Source organism: Heterocephalus glaber, unplaced genomic scaffold (genome assembly GCF_053883595.1).
Source record: "Heterocephalus glaber isolate CG9 unplaced genomic scaffold, H.glaber_assembly_v1.0 deba00001509, whole genome shotgun sequence".
Lineage (NCBI taxonomy): Eukaryota > Metazoa > Chordata > Mammalia > Rodentia > Bathyergidae > Heterocephalus > Heterocephalus glaber.
This window is the reverse complement of record NW_028258325.1, coordinates 32756707-32771683: the sequence shown is the minus strand read 5'-3', so window position 1 is coordinate 32771683 and position 14977 is coordinate 32756707. Positions and strand designations below refer to the sequence as shown.

The 14977-nt window shown below is 42.5% G+C and overlaps 1 protein-coding gene across 3 annotated transcripts in view; it reads left to right on the top strand.

Moving 5' to 3' along the window:
* Positions 1-724: 724 nt before the first annotated feature.
* The window catches only part of Pds5a (PDS5 cohesin associated factor A), a 137125-nt gene continuing 122872 nt past the window's right edge, over positions 725-14977 (top strand). For all 3 annotated transcript variants that reach the window (XM_087187836.1, XM_087187838.1, XM_087187837.1), the window contains exons 1-2: positions 725-931; positions 1763-1940. In XM_087187836.1, coding sequence (XP_087043962.1) covers positions 1803-1940 — 138 coding nt within the window. In that variant the 5' untranslated portion in view covers positions 725-931; positions 1763-1802. The remainder of the gene's footprint in view (positions 932-1762; positions 1941-14977) is intronic.

Below are 14977 nucleotides of genomic sequence, written 5' to 3'. Positions count from 1 at the left end.
TTTTATTATTTTTGCAGCTTTCAACGTATTAACATGAAAAGTCGAAGCTGGAGAGTGGGACCTCCGGGTGGGTGTCAGAAGACACAATACTAAGCGGCCCACGTTTGTGCCAAGTTGCGAGCAAAACTTTCCCCTAGCTTTGTAGCTCTGCCCCTGGGAAGCCTCCGCGCCTGCTCGGCGACGAATCAGCCGCGTTCAGCCGCTTCGATCCCCCTTGCCCAGCCGACCCTCCGACAGGCCGGCGCTCCCGCGGGCGGCTACTGACAAAGCCCTGCGGGCCCCCGCCGCGCGCGGCGGGCGGACAGGGGCCCGCGCTTCCCGCCGCCGGGCTCCGCCTCCCCCGACCGCCGGGCTCCGGTCCTCCCGCAGGCGCCCCGTGCCGCAGGTCTTGGCGCCAACCGGGTGGCGGCGCTGTCCGCCCCGCGCGCGGCCGCCTTGGGCCCGAGGGAGGCGGAGGCGAGGCCGGCGGAGGAAGGGGAGGGCGGGAGCGCGGCGCGCGCTGCTCTCGCGTGCTCTCGCGCCGCTCGCGTGACCGGCCGGTGTATTGGCGACGCGCCGGCTCCTGGGGGCACGGGCGGCCGGGGCCGGGGCCGGGACCGGGTCGGCGGGCGCGGGAGGCCGCGCGGGGTCCCGGCGGACACACGCGCACACGCTCCCGGAGGAGCCCTTTCCGAGGCTGCTCTTCCGCGGCCGGACGGAGAGCGGCAGTGTCTCCCCGCCCAGCGCACTCTCGCCCCGCGTCTCCCCCCGCGGAGGCGGCGGCGGCGGCGGCGGCTCCTCCTCAGCACCGCCAGCCCCAGCGCCGCTCCGGGGCGGGCGGGCGGCGGGACCCGCGGAGCCGCTTTGTGTGCAGCCCGACGAGGGGCGGCGGCGCAACCAACCACCTGACAGAGGCCCGGGCGCTCGATGCACCTTCCGCCCGCATGAGGAGGTAAAGGCGGCGGCGGCGGCAGCTCGGCTCCCGCCCTCGGCGGGCGCAGGGAGGGGACGGGAGGCGGCGGGGTGAGGGTAGGGGTGGGGGCGGCGCGGTCCGAGGCCCGCGGGGTGGCCCGGGTGGCGCTCAGGCCTCAGCGCGGCGCCGGCGGCCGCGGGCAGGAGAAGCCCCGGGCCCCGTCACCCGAAGTTGAGGGAACAAAATATGAAGTGCGGCGCCGCGTCAGCCGCTTCCTGGCATGGGGTTGGGGGTGCAGGCGGCTTGTTTTTCCCTCGCGGGCGGCGGGACCGGGTTAGGGGCGCGCGCGGCGGGAGCTGCCGGGACCCGGATCCCGCCCGGATCCTGCGCGGGGGTCCGGCTGGGTCTCTAGTTTTGCGGCCTAAGCTGAACCCTCTAGGCCTCACGTCTCCTTTCCCGGAGAGGACCGGTCGGGTGGGGACTCGGTGCTTCTCTGGGGCCGAACGGGGGCCTCGGGGTTCTCACCGGCCTCGCAAGGCCGCTCAACTTTGGACCTGGTTCCTGGCGAGCGGATTTCATTGTGAAAGGCGGACTGGGAAACTCTGGGCGCGCTCGGCGCCTCCTGCGGTCGCGGCGGCCAGTGCTGGGGAGCCCCGCGGGGCCCGGGCGGGCGCGGGCGGCGCTGATGAGGTCCGCGCCCCGGGAAGGAGCCGGGTGGCCAGGCCGCCGCCGAGTCCGGGCCTCCGGGGAGAAAAGGCCCTCTCCACATTAGACATTTTTTTTTTTTGAAATTAAAAAAAAAAAAAAAAAAAAAAAAAGAGGTTACAAAGTCGCCCCTTTCTTGCTGAACTTTGGTTTTCTGACCGATAGAGGCCGGTAGAGGACCGTGAAAAAAAAGTTGTCCCCTAGGATGGACTTCACCGCGCAGCCCAAGCCTGCCACTGCCCTCTGTGGCGTCGTGAGTGCCGATGGGAAGATTGCTTATCCTCCCGGAGTAAAGGAGATCACCGACAAGATCACCACGGACGAAATGATCAAACGACTGAAGGTCAGTAAGCGTCTGGATACATGGTTCGCTCTGGAGGTCCTTCAGGTGCTTTCTTCTGTGATACTTGTTTTTTTCTCCTGTCGCTTCTGAAAAGTTCCCCCCCCCCCATGTGTACATGAATAAAATCTGTAGGGACACAACTATTATGAGAAATTGAAAAAAGTGATTTTTTTTTTAATCTTAGTGTTTCACAAACATAAAAATCCATGAGTTTTTAAAGTTGTTTTTTTTTTTGCAAATATTCTGTTTAATGGGAATACTGTTTTAAGTAGCTTGCAACCTTAAATTAGGCTTTTTTTTTTGGAACCAGGGATCAAACTCGTGTCCTTGCGCTTGCGCAGCAGGCGGTGAAACCACTGAGCTAAATCCCTGGCCCTGTTTTCATTTTTTTAAAAGTTGTTGCACTTTTCTAATATCCAGAAGCTTAATTATGTATACGGTGTGTTTAAGCTTTGACAGGAGGTACTGATTTTTAAAACTCCAGGCTTAAAATGAGATGATTAAATTCAGGTTTGAGAAAGAGCAGTGCAACTGTTTCATAAGGCCTCAACTTAGTTTGGCCTAAGCCTGGTAGCCCTAAGGTGAAGGGTGTATGTTGGTCAGTTTTTTATTTTTCTTTGCACGCACAGAAATGGTGGTCAGAGCCTACCTTTTAAAAGAGTGCCATTCTTATTGTGGGATACTCTTGAAGCAACAGTTCCCAATTAGGGCATCTTTCACTTCCAGGGTATGTTGGAGGCAAGGCCAGAGGCATTTTGGTTGTCACAGTTTGGGTAGGTAAATTACCAGAGACAGTGAGTCCAGCTAAGTAGGGCTGTGATGGTGGGAATAGAGAGACAGGAATGATTGAAGTGTTTCAGAGTTAGAATCAGACTTGGTGGGAGATGAAGGAAGCAAAGTTAACAATGCTTCTACTTTGGACAGGTTGATGAAATGTACTTTTAGGGACTGATTTTTGCACCTTTGCTCTTAGAATTTAATATGGTGACTAATGTATACAATGTTGTGGTTTAAAGTATTCCTGTGATTTCCAAAATTCATTAGATTTTGCAGTTTATTGCTGTTTTGGAAAGAATAAGACACTGCTTCATTAAAACAGAGTTTTTCTGTTTGTTTTGCTGCACTGAGCTTTAACCCAGGGTGAATACATCCCCAGCCTAAAACAAATCTGTGTGTGTGTGTGTGTGTGTGTGTGTACCGGTATCAAACGCTGGACCTTGCGCTTTTGAGGCAGGCGATGGCACCCGTGAGCTAAATCAATCCCTGCCGAAAACAAATCTTGATATTAGATTATATATGAGTTGCGGTACTTAATTGATACTCTTTAAAGTTATATTGTTTTGAGTAAGTCTCAAAAAATGTGAAATATAAAGCTATTAAATAAGGAATTTATAGAGCTTTAATTTTTATTTTTTTCAAGTTAAAAATATTGAAACCTTGAATTCTAGTAGAGAATAATATATGAAAAATGGAAAGTTATGACCACATATACATGTTCCACTTGGCAATGGGTTGAGTATCGGAAGTACTATTGACTAGAAGTGGACATATAACAGTCTAGGTTGAGCATTAGGTTAGACTATCTGTTGTGAGTTCTTGAAAAAAAAAACCTGACATTTTAACCAATTTGAATGTCGTACTGCCAAAATTTTGCTGTTCTTTTGATTGCATACTCCTTTTACCTTTCTTTCTGTATGTTTTGATTGTATAGTATTTAGGAATTCCTACTTAGTTAAACTATTACTGTATCATTGGTAATGTGAGGGCATGTGTGTGTGTGGTGCTGGGAATAAAACCCAGGAGTGTGTGCTAAACATGCATTCTTCCATTGAGCCACATGCTTAGCCCCTATTTTTTTTGTACCAGGGATTGAACTCAGGTCCTTGTGCTTGCAAGGCAGGCGGCGGAAGCACTGAGCTAAATCCCCAGCCCTAGCCCCTATTTTTTTAAATATAGATTTTTAATATTTAAAATTTTTGACAGTCCCCCCCCCCATACACATACACACTGGAGATCCAGGTCCAGTGGTACTCTACCACTAAGTTAACAATCCTTAGTCCTTCACAGTTTTGTTTTCGAGTCCCCTCGCCCCACTCCCTTTATAGTTTTTGAGACAAGATCTTGCTAAGTTACCCAGCCTAGCCTTTAGCTTGTGATCTTCCTGCCTCAGCTTCCTGAGTGGTTAGAATCCTAGGCTTTTCCTAGGCTCTGCCTACCCTCCTCTGGAACTTTATGTTTCTGGTTTTGTTTTATTTTTGTTTCTGTTTTGTTTTTTGTTTTTTTTGAAATAGGGTCTTGCGATGTAGTTCTGCCTGGCCTCAAACTCTGCAGTCCACCCACCTGCCTTAGCCTTCCGAGAGCTGGGATTACCAGTATGCCACCATGTCTAGCTGTTTGTTAATTCTTCTTTTTTTTTCATTCAGCTTATTGGTATATTTTATTTTATTTATTTTTGGTACCGGGGATCAAACTCTGGACCTTGCACTTGCGAGGCAGGTGGCAGCACCATTGAGCTAAATCCCCAGCCCTAAAAACAGTTTTTTATTTGGTTTTCAGATGAAAAAAACCCAACTCTTTGAATGGTTATGACCATTCTAGTCATAAAAAGCTGAAAACTAATTGTTACTTAGTTAATATAACCTGCAGTTCTATGTTGACAGAAATTTAAAAGCTATACTATTGCTGAGCATGGTAGTCCATGCCTATAATTGCAGCTACTCAGGAGGCTGAGACAGGATTGCAGCTTGGAGGCCAGCCTGGGCAACTTAGTGATCCTCTGTCTCAAACTAAACAAAAAAGAAAACTTGGGGGACAGGGATGAGGCTCAGTGGTAGAATTCGACCAGGGTCCATCCCCCATATGTCTGAATGAGTAAGTAAATGATGTACTATTTAAAAATGTAGGTGTTTGGGAAGTTAGCAGGTAGTTCCAGTACCATGTTACATTAAGCATCACAAATAGCCATTTTTCCATGTAATTGTGGGTTCTGAAACTAACGTAGTAGTTGCATCTGATAAAGTTTTAAACACATTTAAAATACATGTATAGGCCTGGGGGTGTGGTGTAGCTGAGTGGTAGAAAGCTTGCTTAGCACACAGGAGGCCTTGGCTTTGATCCTCAGCACCACAATGACAATCAAACACAAACAGTTGTACCATTTCTATTAAGGGCTTCTACCTATAGTTAGCTGTATCCTAGATCATGTACTTCTAGAGTTATGTGCCACATACATATTTTGATCTTTCTTTTCTTGCTAATTCGGGAGGTATAGTTTGGCCTCTTTGATAGTTTAGTAGGGATTAGGATATAGTGGGCTTGATTTAAGGTAGGTATTTCCTATTCCTCATCAAACCTAGGTTGGAGATGGAAAGACTAGATTAGGAGTAAGAAGCCCACAAATACTTCCCTTCCTTCCAAAAGGGCTCCAAAAAATATTTTTTAATTCCATAAATGATTTTATTTATTCCCGGTTGCCACATAGCATAATTTTACATGTAGTTATGTAATTTCAAGTCTTAAAAAATCTGTTCATATACTTTAACATTTTTTTTTTTTCTTTTTTGGTACCGGGGATCGAACTCGGGTCCTTGCACTTGCGCAGCAGGTGGCAAAACCACTGAGCTAAATCCCCAGCCCTATTTTAACATTTGTATTAATGCAAATGCTTCTAACAATTTTTTTTTTTTTGAGATGGTCTCACTATGTAGTTCAGGCTGGCCCTGAGTTTATTGTTTCACTGTGTAACCTAGACTAGCTTTGACTTCACAGTGATCCTGCCTCAACATCCCACATACTGGGATTACAGGCATGCACCACTATGCTGGGCTGTACTAAGAACTTTAAAAATTAAATGAAGTGCTGGGGATTTAGCTCAGTGGCACCATGCTTGCCTCACAAGCACAAGGTCCTGAGTTTGATCCCGTACCAAAAAAAAAAAGTTAAATGGAGTAGCATACCTCTCATATTCTTCCCTCTAGGCTCATTGTCATTTAATTGTTTTGTTTGTTTATATTTACTGTTTTCTTTGAGGCTTTTCTGAGACAGTCTCACAGTGTAATTTAGGCTGACCTTGAACTCAACCTCCCAACTCTAACATTAATTACATTGACATTGTTATGTAACCATCACCAGCAATCTATCTTCAGAACTTTTTCATCTTCCCAGTAGAAACTCTCCATTATGCACTAATTCCCCAGTCTCCTTTCTACTTTGTGTCTCTATAAATTTAGCTACTGTTAAATAAGTGACATCATGAAACATCACGTTTGTGAAATTATACCATTTTTTTCTTGTGACTCTCACTTAGCATAATGTCTTCAAGGTTCATCCATATTGTAGCATGTGTCAGAAGCTCCTTTCTAAGACTGAGTAATATTCCATTGCACGTATATACCGTTTTTTTCTTCATTCATCCCTTATTGTATACTTCTTCCTGAGGGTTTTTTTTTTGATACTGGGGATTGAACTTGGGACATTGTGCTTTCGAGGCAGGCAGCAGAACCACTGAGCTAAATCCCCGGCACCTCACTGGATACTTCTATCTATTGTGAACAATGCTTGTTTTTTTGTTTTTCTTCTTTGGAACCAGGAATCTAATTTGGGGCTTCAAGCTTGCTAGGCAGGCGTTGCACTGCTGAACTAGATCTCCAGGCCAGCAATGTTTCTTTACATTTTTGTGGATCATGAATTTAGGCATGGTTTGGCTTAGATCTGCTCCTTGTGGGTACTGTACTATTCCATTGGTGGTTAAGTTGGTCTGGAGTTTGAGTGTCCAACCTTTCAGCTTGCCCAGGCTGTATTGAATGAAGAGGACTTGTCTTGGACTACATATAAAATAGTAAAATATGAAAGCTGGGCATGGTGGTGCATAATTATAATCTCAGTGCTCTGAGAGGCTGAGGCAGGAGGATCACAAGTTCTAGCCCAGCTTGGGCAACTTAAGTAATTTATCAAGACCCTGTGTCAAAATAAAACAAAAAAGGGTGTGGGAATGTAGCTTAGTGCAGAGACCTTGGGTTCAATCCCTAATATGCACCCTCCCTCAACCCCCACTATGTGTACATATGTAGATATAATAATAACAGAACTTTCCAAGGCCTGGGGATTTAGCTCAGTGCTGCTCTGCCTGCCTGGAAAGCACAAGGTCCTGAGTTTGATTCCTGGTACTGGGGGAAAAAAAGAAAAAAAACACAAAACTTTCCATTGAAATACATTTTTATTATAGTGTTTCAGAAAAGAGCAGCATAAACATAAAACTAGTGAAACATTTTAGCTTGTTTTGGGGAAACTAATGCATTAATGTCTGGTTCAGTGGAAGTTGTTTTAGTTCTCAAGGTCCTCTTCAGAAATTTTTGATCTAATTGTACTCTTCATGTGCTTCATGAAAATAGTTGTTTAGCTGGGGCCGGGGATTTAGCTCAGTGGTTCTGCTGCCTGCCTCACAAGCACAAAGACCCGAGTTCGATCCCCGGTACCAAAAAAACAAAAAAAAGAAAAGAAAATAGTTGTTTAGAAATACATATATGGTCAAAAAGTGATGAATGACATGAGTAAGGAATGATTGTGAGGTAATAAATTTTTTTTCTGTTGGAAGATAGATCTCACAAAAATATAATGAAGAGACATGATCACATTTTTCTTTGAGTTGAATATCTGCAACTTTATACATTTTCCATTTGAAAATTTACAGAGAATGTGATTATATTAACTGAAAACAAAGTACAAATATAACCAAAAATTGTTTTTTTCAGAAATTTTGAAACCTGTTATCAAATTTCTGTATCAAAACAGAAAGCAAGCCTGCATATTTTCACTGTTCATAGAACTGTGTTTAGCCAACATATCAAAATGCATAAAAAATAACTTGCCATACCTTGAGCTTACCATGATTTAAGTTTCATTTTGAACACTTCTACGGTTCAAAACTTAGCACAGGTAAGTTCATTTTAACCTTGAAGATGCATGTTTAACTCATTTCAGTGAGCAGTCACATCCACTAAAAATGCTAAATCTGTGCTATTTTTTTTGGTGACAGACTATGTAGTTCAGACTACCCTTGAACTCATTATGTAGTCCAGCCTGGCCTTGAACTCATGAGGATCTACTTGCCTTAGCCTCCCGAGTGCTGGGATTACAGGTGTATGCGACCACAACTGGCCAAATTTTCTTTTTGACTACATAAAGTTTGCAGATCATAACATTTTTTCAACATTTTACCCAGACTTAGCCACTTTGTTTCAGGAAAGTAGAGGATATCCACATAATCAGCATCCATATGTATTTTTTTTGGTAGGGGGATTGAACTCAGGACCTTGCACTTGGAAGGCAGGCGTGTTGCCACTGAGCTAAATCCCCAGCCCAGCATCCATTTTTTTAAGGAACCCCTGAAATGGGTCATGATTCAATCCCTTAGACCTTATGAAATCCATAGTTTCAATGGCAGTTTGCACAACTGTTCATTTTTAAAGGTTTCATACGTAACTTTTCTTGATATATAATGCAGTGACATATTGTTAACTATGAGTTGCCGGTGGCAATTGCATTGTCTTCCATTTATTTTATAGGTCCCTCTTTTTTTTATTAAATTCTTTTATTGGTACATTGTAGGTATACAACACAATTACATTTCTCATTGGGAATTGTACCTTTACATAATGCATCTTGGTTCTTATTTTTTCCCCATTCCTAGCCCTGCCTTCACGCCCTCCACCCTTCCCTATTTACAAAGACTTTATTTCCATTTTTTCCATTTCTCATCATTTTTCCTTTCCCTTCTTTCCTTTCCCCTGCCCCTCCCACTACCCCTACCCCTTTGGACCTTTTCTTCCTATTTTACATTATCGATTATTCATTCTAATCATTGGCACATTTTAGGTATACAATATAATGACATTCATCATTGGAAATTTGCACCTTTACATAGTCTCTCTTGGTTCTTATTTTTCACCCTTGCCCAGCCCTCCCTTCAACCCCTCCATTCCTCCCTATTTACAAAGATTTTGTTCCTATTTTTCCATTTTCTCATATTAATCCCATTCCCTTCTATCCTTTCCTCTAGCCCTCCCACTTCCTTCCCCTTTGCCCCTTTTCTTCCTATTTCACATTTTATAGGTCCCTCTTTTATACCGACTATCATGAGGGTGTAATCTGTAGCTGTAGCAGATATGTTGACAAAGGTTAAAGAAAATTTATGTAATTTTTACTGCTTCATGAAAATCAGGAAATTTAGTTTTGTCCTACAGGCAGCAAAAAAGCCATTTCTTCTGTGACATTTTATTTGTTATCAGTACCTCTAATGAAAATGGTCAGTTGGACTGTACTTGTGGCATCAGTACTTTGGTCTATCGCCAAAGCATAAAATTTGTGGGGTCTTTTTGTTTTTTACTTATTTATTTTTATTTTGGTACTGGGGATTGAACTCAGGACCTTGTACTTGTGAGGCAGGCGCTGTGCCACTGAGATAAATCCCTGGCCCTGTTTTGTTTTGTTTTGGTTTTTGGTACCCGGGATCGAACTCAGGACCTTGCACTTACAAGGCAGATGATGGCACCATTGAGCTAAATCCCGGGCTTTTTGTTTTTTTATTTTTTTGTTTTTGAGATAGGGTCTACGTAGGCAGTTCAGACTGGCTTTGAACTCACTATGTAGTCCACGCTGGCCTCAAACTTGAGGCAGTCCTCCTGCCTCAGTTTCTAGAGTATCAAATTTGAAATTTTGAAATTGGCACTTTTACTCTCCAGATCTCTTGAGATGATTTTTCCATTTCTTTCCACCTAGCCATAGTCTAGAGAGACAAATTGACTTTAGAAAAATTCATTTTGTTGTCAGGACAAATTATATCTGCCAAGTTTTTCACACATTGGATATTAAAGTCACCAAATGGTTTGATTTTTTTTTTTTTTCAGATTTGCCACCATATAACTAACTTTTTTTTCTTTTTTTTTTTTTTTTTTTTTTCCTACACCCTCAGGCCTGGGCTCTTCCCCAGGCATATTGTTTTTTTAATCAAATTCTTTTATTGGTACATTGTAAGTATATAACACAATTACATTTCTCATTGGGAATTGTACCTTTACATAATGCATCTTGGTATAACTAACTTTTATAAGACAGGTGTAATTTTTTAAAAAAAATTTTTTTTTTTTTTTTTTTTGGTACTGGGGATCGAACTCAGGACCTTGTGCTTGTGAGGCACGTGCCGGAACCACTGAGCTAAATCCCCAGCCCTAAAAAAATTTTTTTATCTCAGTACTGGGGCCTTTTCATTGAGCTACATCCCCAGCCTTTTTTTTTTTTAGAATAACATTTATTGGGCCGGGGATTTAGCTCAGTGGTTTCACAGTCTGCTACGCAAGTGCAAGGATCCGAGTTTGATCCCTAGTACCAAAAAAAAAAAAAGAAGAACATTTATTGGTACAATTTAGGTGATAACACTCATCATAGGGAATTTGTACCAGCACGTGGTATATCTTATTTCTTCTTTTTCTCCATTCCCCCTTCCCTTGTGTGAAAAAGTTTTGTTTCCACTTTTCCCGTCCCTTCTTTCCTTTTCCCCTCCCCCTCCCTTGTTCCCCTTCTCATTTGAACACATTCTTCCCATTTCCAATGTCTGTTGTACATTTTAGTCCTTATTTCCACTTTCAGTTACTCACACCGGAGAAACAATGTGGTATTTAAACGTGTGTGTTTGAGGGGCCGAGGATTTAGCTCAGTGGTTTCGCTGCCTGCTGTGCAAGTGCAAGGACCCTAGTTCGATCCCCGGTTCCAAAAAAAAAAAAGTTCTTAAACATGTGTGTTCGATTTATTTCATTTAAGAGTATGGTCTCAAGATGCATCCATTTAGCTGTAAATGTCTCAACCTCATCCTTCTTTATGGCAGAGTAGTACTCCATTGTATAAAAAAAAATCACATCATCTTTATCCATTTGTTGGTTGATGGGTGTTTGGGCTATTTCCAAGATTTAGCTATTACAAACTGTGCCACTATAAATATGTGCATAGATCGTTGTGGTAGGATGCTTTTAATTCTTTTGGGAAGATACCAATAAGGGGAATAACTGGGTCAAATGGAACCTCCAGGTTTAGTTTTTTGAGGAATCTCCACACTAATTTCCACAATGATTGTGCCAGTATACACTCCCACCAACAGTGGAGAAGGGTTCCTTTTTCCCCACAGCCGCACCAGCATTTGTTATTGGTTGATTTCTTGAAAACAGTCGTTCTTTCTGGAGTGAAATGGAATCTGAGCATTGTGTTAATTTGCATCTCTTGAATGACCAGTGATGCTCATCATTTTTCATGTATCTATTTGCTGTTTCTACTTCATCTGAGAAGTGTCTATTCATTCCAGATGCCCATTATCAGATTGGGTCTTTAAATTTGGAGGTCTGATTTTCTTTGTGAGTTCTTTATAAATTCTAGATATTAGTCCTTTGTCTGATGAATAGCTGGCAAAAAAATTTTCCCACACAGTGGGTTGTCTTTTCACTCTGTTGGTTTTTCTTGCTCTACAAAGGCTTTTAATAAGATGAGAGCCCAGTTGTTGATTCTTTATGATAGTTCTTGTGCTATCAGGGTTTTGTTCATAAAATCTTTGCCTGTACCAATGTCATTGAGAGTTCTGCCTATTCTATCTTCCAACAGATTTAGTGTTTCTGTTTTAATTTATTTTTTTTCCGGTACCGAGATTGAACTCAGGAACTTGCACTTGCCAGGCAAGCACAGCGCCACTGAGCTAAATCCCTGGCCCTGTTTTTTTCTTTTCTTTTTTTTTTTTGGCACCAGGGATGGAACTTAGGTCCTTCTGCTTGCGAAGCAGGCGCTGGAACCACTGAGCTAAATCCCCGGCCCAGGCCCTGTTTTAATATTTAGATCTTTGATCCATTTGATTTTAGTTTATGCGTGGTGAAAGATATGGGTCTAGTTTTAATCTTCAGCAAGTGAAAAGCCAGTTTTTCCAGCACCATTTTTTTGCGGGGGGAGGGGGATGACTGGGGATTGAACTCCAGTCCTCGTGCTTGTGCAGCAAGCAGCAAAACGACTGAGTTAAATCCCCGGCCCTACAGCACCATTTTTAAAAGAGGCTGTCTTTCTTCCAGTGAAAGTGTTTGCCTTCTTTGTGAAAGAGAAGGTGGCTGAGTATGTCTGGAGCTGTTTCTGCATTTTCCAATCTGTTCCACTGATCTTCAGGTCTGTTTTTTTGCCAGTACCATGCTGTTTTTATCACAGTAGTTTTGTCATGTAATCTCAAGTCAAGGATTATGATACCCCCTGCCTTGCTTTTGTTGCCCAGAATTGCCTTTGTTATTCTAGGTCTCTTCTGGTTCCAAATGAATTTTAGGATTGTTTTTTCTAATTCTGTGATATGATACTGGAATTTTGATTGAGATTGCTTTAAATATGTATAACAATTTTGGAAGTATGGCCATTTTTACTATATTAGTTCTTCCTTGGGCCGGGGATTTAGCTCAGTGGTTTCACCGCCTGCTGTGTAAGCGCAAGGACCCGAGTTTGATCCCCAGTACCAAAAAAAACCCCAAAAAACAGTTCTTCCTACCCAGGATCAAGGGATATCTTTCCATTTTCTGATGTCCTCTTCAATATCCTTTTTCAGAGTACTGTAGTTTTCAATGTAGAAGTCTTTTTTTTGGCTCTGGGGATCTAACTCGGGTCCTTGTGCATGTGAGGCAGGCAGCAGAACCACTGAGCTAAATCCCCAACCCTTCAATGTAGAAGTCTTTTACTTCCTTCATTAGATTGATTTCCTAGGTATTTCATTTTTTTGGTTACTATTGTGAAAGGTATTGTTTCCCTAATTTCTCTCTCACTGATTTTGTTATTCATATACAGGAATGCTATTGATTTTTGAGTGTTGACTTTGTATCCAGCTACACTACTGAATTTGGTTCTTTTTTATTTTTTGAGATGTCACCAGGTTGTCAAATTGCCCAGACTGGGCATGTACTTGCAGTCCTCTTACTTCAGCCTCCCAAAGTGCTGGCATTACAGGTGTGCACCCATCATGCCCAGTGAAGTGTATTTTTTAAAAAAATAACTTTATTATCAAACACACATACAAACTTAAAACCATTCAAAGAAGAACAATGCAAGGGAAAAAAAACTACAATAATATTCAAATACAGTAGTACTCAACCAAAACAAAACTGAAAAGCACTTAAACATTTTTCCATATAACTTTAAAAAGCGTCTCAAGCACCAACAAGACACCAGAGGATGTGATTTGTTTCAGAAAGATCCCCAAAACCAACACTGAACAAATAGTGATCTGGAAAAAAAAACAGTTAGTGAGCAGACTCCACATAAGCCAAACTTCTCCCTGATTTAAATTTCGATGCAATCATATGACACACGATGGAAACACAATCCAAGAAATACGTTATTAGGCCATTTCATCTGTGTGTATCCTTAATTACGCTTTCAGTTTCTCACACTAGAGAAACTATTCGGTATTTACACATATGTGTCCTATTTATTTCACTTAAGAGGATGCGATATTTTAAGTAATATTTTAAGAAAATTTTTTGTTGTTAGGATGACAGATGTGTTTTTTAGTTCTATTTTGTCTTTCTGAAGCATTCCCTAGATATGCATGGAATTGGGCTGCATATGATCATTGAAAAGAGATATGATTTCCCTACAAATTAAGCAGTGTCTTATTTATTTTAGTTTTGCTTTCTTCTTTGTTTTTGTTTTTGGTACCGGAAATTGAACTTGGGAACTTGCACTTGGGAGGCAAGCGGCAGAACCACGGAACTAAATCCCTGGCCCTAGTTTTGCTTTCTTGAGACAGGCTCTTACTATGTAGTGCAGACTGGCTTTGAACTTGATATGTAGCCCAGGCTGGCCTTGAACACTCAGGGATCTTCCTACCTCAGCCTCCTGAGTGCTGCAGGTACAGATGTGTTCCACTGTACCCAGCTAAGCATACTGCCTTATTTATCTCAACAAAAAAAGTACCATCTGTCCATTTTTTGTTGAGCACTCTACCTTCATCCATAATTTTTATTGGGGTGTTCTGTTTTGAGGTTAAGAAATTAATAAATAGCAACTGTTTAATTTTCTAGTATCAGTGATGTTGTATACGTAATTAATATCATGATCAAAAACTATTTGATACATCTTTGTTCTTATATCATGGATGCTAATAGACTAACTTATTAAATCGATTATGAAATGATACAAGCCCAGGTTTAATAATTAAGAAAACTTAAATGTCTGCTTAATAGCAGTAAAAGCCTTTCTTCATAGGCAGTCATGCATGTAGGTAAATTGAAAGATCATCAGTAATCACTGCGTTTTATTCTTAAGTCCCACAAGTGCGTGTAACTTTTTTTTTGGTACCAGGGATCCAACTCGGAACCTTGCACTTGTGAGCCCAGGCGGTGGCACCACTGAGCTAAATCTTTGGCCCAAGTGCATGTAACTTCTGACATGTATGGGTTTCAACTCGACTGACTATGTCTGGCTAGTGCAGGTTCCACACTGCACTTATGCTCCCCTACACAGCTTTCCATTGTTGGCTACAAAGTCTGTGCTTGGACATCACGCACTTGAGTCATTAAAAATATTTCAGAATCACATGATATTAAGTTAGGATCATTATAGGGCCACATTACTACCTGTCCCATGCAACCCATGGGGCAAGGATTAGACAGGCCTAGTCTAGAGGATTCGTAATGGCTTCACTTAAACACTGGTGGAAACAGTTGAGGCTGTACTCAGCTGGCCCCTTTTTCATGTCTATAATGTAGTGTTAGCTCTACAGCAACGTATTTGGACTCAGCTTCAAACCATACAGGAAGTTGCCATCATTACTAGGTCTAGAACTGGCAGTGTTACTTCTTTACTCTGTTGGTTAAAGCAGTCGTAGCCCATCCTGTATTCAGCGGGAGAAAAAAATTAATACCATTTTTTTTGGCTAGGGGTCAAACTTAGGATCTTAGCCAGGTGTGGTGGTGCATGCCTATAATCTGAGGCAGGGGAATAGTCAAAAATTCAAGGTCAGCCTGACCCTGGTT